The sequence below is a fragment of the Ostrinia nubilalis genome, chromosome 18 (assembly GCF_963855985.1).
Source record: "Ostrinia nubilalis chromosome 18, ilOstNubi1.1, whole genome shotgun sequence".
NCBI lineage: Eukaryota > Metazoa > Arthropoda > Insecta > Lepidoptera > Crambidae > Ostrinia > Ostrinia nubilalis.
Genome location: NC_087105.1, coordinates 2,673,620 through 2,680,055, shown reverse-complemented (window position 1 = coordinate 2,680,055; position 6,436 = coordinate 2,673,620). Strand labels below are relative to the sequence as shown.

The 6,436-nt window shown below is 37.5% G+C and overlaps 1 protein-coding gene across 1 annotated transcript; it reads left to right on the top strand.

Annotated features, from left to right (window-relative positions):
* The first annotated feature begins 1,301 nt into the window (after positions 1–1,301).
* Positions 1,302–4,179, top strand: LOC135080357 (carboxylic ester hydrolase-like). The gene is made up of 4 exons (XM_063975006.1): positions 1,302–1,520; positions 2,080–3,359; positions 3,659–3,833; positions 4,110–4,179. The coding sequence occupies exons 1-4, from the start codon at positions 1,341–1,343 to the stop codon at positions 4,116–4,118; spliced, it is 1,644 nt and encodes a 547-aa protein (XP_063831076.1). The 5' UTR covers positions 1,302–1,340; the 3' UTR covers positions 4,119–4,179.
* Positions 4,180–6,436: the final 2,257 nt, after the last annotated feature.

Below are 6,436 nucleotides of genomic sequence, written 5' to 3'. Positions count from 1 at the left end.
GCGATCTCCAACCCGCCTGCCAAGCGTGGGGATTATGGCAAAACCCTCTACTATAGTGGAGGAGGCTCATAGTCCAGCAGTGGACTGTAAAGGGCTGTTGATGATGATCACATCTCTCGTCTCGTTTCAGCCGAAAGACGTCCACTGCTAGACAAAGGCCTCCTCCAAGGATTTCCACAAAGACCGGTCCTGCGCCGCTCGCATCCAGGCACCTCCCACGACCCTCACCCGATCGTCGGTCCACCTAGTGGGAGGCCTGCCCACGCTGCGTCTTCCGGCTCGTGGTATCACATCACACCTACCAAATGAACCCTGAATCACCAACTCTATGTAGAGTAGAGATAGAACATAACCAATTGATTCAAATTACCCAAAGACATTTTTTGCCTGAATAGATTATTGAAGTTTTACCTATTTATTACAACTGTGAGACTTTATTGTGTCTGTTTCTTATTTATCCATATTATACTACGAGTATAGAAAATCTCTTCATCTTTTATTAATTATTATTCGAATCGTACATTGTAAATCGCGTCCCGACCTCTCCAGCAGCCGGACACAAGAAATGTGCCCACATAGGATATCATATGATAATATTTCTCACCGGCGCGGCTTTGCGATTTCCCCCGTAGATCTCTGTTTAAGTTATTTTATGGACTGATGTGTTTATGACAGTCGAGTATTTTTTCGTTACCCGTGAAAAGTTTTCGTATGTTTTCTTCTTATTGGACGTATGAGGAAAGGGATGATTTGTGTCTTCCGGGATGTGGTGTATTTTACTGGATTTCTTCCCCGGGTTGTATTGCAAGCGATATTTTGACCACTTTACCCAATATAGAAAAATAAATGTACGAGTACGATAGATATTTTATTGAATGGAATTGACTACGTAACAACAATATTTTTATGCGTAAAGTAGAGACATGCGACATTTGGCAATTAATAAGTATCTAACTAAGGATAGAAAGTTATTTGACTGAATTTCGTGGTATTTTATTTGTTAGATGTAGTTCCTTAAATTCCTAAGAATATAGTTTCCTGGCTTTTAGCATTTGTTTTTCAGTACTCGTATAAAGTGAACTGCACTATTCTCTTTATCTTAAAAAATATTTAGAATAAAAATGCAGTAACTTTGAAATAAAAAGTAAAATTCAAATCATAATACTGAAATTTAAAAAAAAAATTATTAATGGGCTAATCCTGATAAGGAGATAATTAGAACTTACGTGGCGTTTGTTTATAGATTAATTAGCAACTGTTAAATAATATTGATGAATTATCGACCGTAATCGTGTACTGATAAGGGCGTAGTAACAAAACTTGTGCCATACTAAACAGTCATGTATCGTTTAATATTGTTTTCTGTGTTAATTGTAAGTGTTTATTGTGCTGACCCTAAATTTCGGACGGTAGAAACGGAAGAGGGTCCCGTACAAGGCGGAAAATACTGGAATGGGGATTTCTATGAGTTTTATGGGATACCTTACGCTACGGCACCCACTGGGCGAGACAAGTTCAAGGTATGTTTAGTTAATATATTTTGAATATAATTAAGTTAACTACGGATTAAAAATCTTGACGTTTGTTAAAGTCAAAATAAGATGGTGCAACCCAGCCTTACAAAATAGGTATAAATAAAGTTGACAGCACATCGGACTATAATAATACTTTTCTGTAGCCAAAAAGTATTACATTTTATTACAGTTACATTAAAATTACATTTTTAGCTTGATGTGACGTGATCACGCATTTATTAGGTCGTCGTGTATGTAACTGTGTAATGGAATCTAAGAATCTAAATTACTTCCACTTCTAATTCTTGTATCATCATGAAACTTGGCAATTATATGTAGGTAGATTAGATGACAATACAATATTATGGTACCATCGAGCTGGTCTGATGATGGAACTGGAAGGTGGCCAAAGGAACTCCTAAACGAAACGCGGAAAGCTGATTATGTAATCCTTGCTGGCTACAGCATAGGGGCTGATGAGTCCTGATGATTATCCTGGGCCTTTTAGTGCAGTAATTAGAAGCGCGTTTTTAGTTTTTTAAACTATTATTTATTACAATTTCAGGCACCTCTACCAGTCGAACCGAGGCAAGGGCTGTTCGAAAGTCCAACAGAGAACATAATCTGCCAACAAACGGCTTACACCGGCGAAGATGACGAAGACGAAATATTCTTAAGCGGCAAAGAAGACTGTCTTCTAATGAACTTAATGGTGCCAGAAGTAGCAAGCGAAGAAAACCTGGTCCCTGTAGTCATTTACATCCACAGTGGAGCGTTCGCTGGAGGCAGTGGCACTATGAGCAAAGTGACCCATGTAGCAAACCGTGACGTCATTGGCATAACCTTCAACTATAGAGTTGGAGCTCTTGGGTTCGCCTGTTTAGGCACTGAAGAGATCCCAGGGAATGCTGCACTCAAAGACGTTCTAGCAGCTTTGAAATGGATCAATAGGAATATCAGAAAGTTTGGTGGGGACCCTGATAATGTAACCCTTGCTGGCTACAGCGTAGGAGCTACTATTGCAGAGCTCATGGCATTGTCTAGACAAACTGATGGGCTTATCCACAAGATCATTCTTGAAAGTGGTTCAGCTTTAACGCCGTTCGCTATAAACAGACACCCTATAACTACAGCAAGGAATATTGCAACTTCAATAGGATTCAATGACACGGGTAATCTCAAGGACCTTAACGAGTTCTACCTCAACGCATCAGTCAAAGATTTGGCTATTAAAAGTCTGAATTTCTTCATGACTAACAGCACTTTTGGGTTTGCTCCTTGCATAGAAAACAAAAATAATCCCCAAGCAATCCTAACGGAGTCTCCTTTGGATATTCTGAAGAAGAAAGATGTGAAACCGTTAGCAGTTTTAACTGGATTCGCAAATATGGAGGGTTTGAGTCGCGCTAGCAAATTTGATGCTTGGAGTGAGATGATGAATGAGAAGTTTGTTGATTTTATACCTGGAGATTTAGTTTTTAAAGATGATAAAACAAAAGAGAGCGTTGCGAAAGAGATATACAAATATTACTTTAACGAGGACGAAGTGACCCATGATAATGTCAGAGCATACATTGATTACTTCTCAGACTGTATGTTCAAGTATGCTATAATGAAATCTGCAAAACTACACGCAGCTATTGCTACAAGGCCTGTGTATTTGTATGAGTTTTCTTACGTTGGAGAGCTTAGTGCGAAACATCAGTTTATGGACAAAATCAAGGGTGCGAGTCACAGAGACCAGACTGCTTACGTTTTGGACTTCTATGGCTACACGAAGAAAAAAAGGGATCTTGATACAAGAGACCGATTGACGTGGATGTGGTCAGATTTCGCCAAATACGAGTAAGTTTTTGATATTTTTTGATGATTTAAATCGTTTTAAAATTATGTCTTTTATTTTGGGCTGTGTTTCAGAATTTCAAATGCCTTTTCATAACCGATATTTACTGATCCTCTGGTTACAAAGACTGAACTGTTCATCATTGGAGTGAAAGAATCATAAGGAAATAAGAATTTATTTTTAATTCTTTATATTTTTGTCGTTGTTTTTTTGTAATCAGTTCATTTATTATGCTTTGTCTTAGGCATTATGTGACCAATGAAATGATGATTTTATTAATGTATCTTTCTATTAATTTCAGGGATCCAACCGCTTACGAAAGTAGTCTCATAAACGTCAAATGGAGGAAGTACTCGAACGACAAACCTTATCACTTATCGATAGGTTCGAAATTGCAAATGAAGAAAAACTTGTTTACTGATAGCTACAACTTTTGGGACAAAATCTACGAGAAATACTACTGGAACCCAACGTCGGTAAGCATTTGAACTGCTACTTTGTTCTTACATCGACCATCAATGGTATTATCTTTGCCGGTTGTAGACCAAGAGCAAGGTTAGCTTAACTTACTCGCATAGCTGGCGAAATTTTCCATACATGTGTACAGAAACAAACTATGCAATCACTATGGAAAACTACGTCAGCTAAGGGAGCTAAGCTAAACTAACATAGTTTAGCTCTTGGCTTGTAACCGGCAAGGTAAATAAATGGTGAAAAATCTGTTAATATTTCAAATCTGGTTTTTTTTTCAGGTTCAGTGATGGCAAGCTTGAGTGTGGTGTTCAATAATTTATTAATAAAATAAAATGTGTTTTTGCAAAATGTTCAGTTAAAAAAATATAAAAATAACAATTCCCACCTAATGCCAATACGAAAACCAAACAGCCAAATAGAAGCCACTAAAAACCGTTTTTAATTTTGTATTAAAAATCATTCATCCCATAAACAAGCTCAAACGATTATTGAATCTCAGTCATAATATACTGTGATTAGTCTGATTTAAATTCTACCAATCAGAAGCCTCACTAAATCTATGCTTAAAATGGAATCGAGTTTTAAGTTTCATTTTCAGAACTCGCCCGATGTCACGAATCTGGAATTTTCGCAGTTGATTACAAAGGGTGAGATTCCAAAAAAGCGACGAATCCAAAGAATTTCCAAGAACACTTCAACAACACGTGCATCGTTTTTGGCGATATTTGCTTATGGTGGGGAGTGTCAGCCGCATTTGCATGGCTCAAGATAAAAGCTTACAAGCTTGGGTTTTAAGTTTAATTCTTTTTCATTCCATCATCATCATCATCATTTCAGTCATAGGACGTCCACTGCTGAACATAGGCCTCCCCCAATGATTTCCACAATGGCCGGTTAGTAGCGGCCTACATCCAGCGGCTTCCCTTCTTCATTTACTTAATCGAAAAACATACATATTTGGACATCATGAATGTCGAAGGAGTGCAAGCGCATAACTTGAAACCGATATTAGCATAGTTACCATTTTTGTTGGTTGTGATTGCCAGTTTGTACCTACTATAAAGGTAAAATTATGGAAATTTTACCGTTGAGTAAGTGAGACTGAAGAAAGTGATATTGGTTTATCTGTTTCACTTGGAAAAACTATAGGCACTTAGTTATTTAGGTAACATTTTCTAGAAATTCCAATACTTTTCGCTTATCGCTCATGACTTAAGATGACTTTAAGTTTTTGCACAGGGGTTAATATTGCAGGAAAATCTACGGTTTTGAATTTTTCAATAAGGGGGCACCAACACAGGGGTGTTCCGACAATTGACGGGTAAAGAATATCCGTTCGACAACATCGAAGGGTATTTAAATAAATTGGGGCGTGTTTTGGAGTTGAAGGTGGGAGGTTGGATCAAATTTGAAAAATAATACTTACCTATACCATAGTAATTGATAAATAAAGTCTAAAATGTAAATTCGGAAATCTACCTTTTGGCTGAAATGAATCTCATTGCACTTTGGGTATCTACTGGTACAAATCAGCCTAGTTTCAATATTTTTTGGGTATCTACAATATTTTTTAAGAAATTCGTGCGTCAATATGGACAAACACAAAGTAAAGTGCTTCTAATATGTATGCGGATTTAGCATTACTGGCTGTAATTATATTACAGCATTACTGGTATTGCCTTTTATGATATTTTCTTTCTAATATCCTAAAAAAAATTGTAATGTTCCATTTATAAAATCTCTTGCTTCCCACATTCTTTCATAACTCCTTCTTATCTAAACCCGGTCCTTCCACTCCAGAGTTTTCTTTGTTTCGGCTTATCGCGAAAATCTCCTCACAATAAAGATGATAAATCTATAACACTTTAAACCTTGTTAAAGTTACAATCCACAACAATGTTATCAGCCTCATCCAAAGTTACAATGGACGCGTCAAATTTTGCGCCATAAATAAGCTCAACTCAAAAGGGGTGAGTTGACAGGAAATCTTCGTAAAATATTGTGCCCTGAATGAGGGGAGACGAAGACCACTACGACTGTAGACGCTAGCAACATAGCTCTACTCTATCATTATCAGTTTTGTCAAGAATAGCAAAAATCTAAGTATGCATTCTCTATTTTTCTACAAAATTATGGTTTTATAATGGTTTCAAATGACATAAACGCCTAATTTTTGTATCGTCCTTTTAAATTGTGCGTAGTGAAAACGGTATGGAGAAGTAGTACCTTTGACATTATTATTGATATTTTGTGTCACGTTGTATGGTCGCAAAGTGAAATATTGGATATTGACTGCAGTCAACAGATAGTCTATGAGTAAACAGCCTATTGTAAAATCCCTTCATAGATCTTGAACTTTTTCTATTCATGATCTGCGCACGCTAATTGGCAAGCATGGGCAAAATGGCGCAGAACATACTGGAGTGGAGATTCTTTTGAAGGAGACCAAGACTCACTGAGGGCTATCGTTTTAGCGCTCACCAGTTAGCGCCACTGTAGGGTAAGGTCCTGTCACTTGCTAGTAGCGAAGACAGTGGCACCAACTGGTGAGCGCTAAAGTGGTAGGAGGACTATCGCATTTACACTCATCAAGATGGCGCCACTG

Coding starts and splice junctions, on each gene's coding strand:
- LOC135080357 (XM_063975006.1), top strand. CDS start 1,341: ATGTATCGTTTAATATTGTTTTCTGTGTTAATTGTAAGTGTTTATTGT. Junction 1,521..2,079: donor CTGGGCGAGACAAGTTCAAG/GTATGTTTAGTT, acceptor TTACAATTTCAG/GCACCTCTACCAGTCGAACC. Junction 3,360..3,658: donor TCAGATTTCGCCAAATACGA/GTAAGTTTTTGA, acceptor TATTAATTTCAG/GGATCCAACCGCTTACGAAA.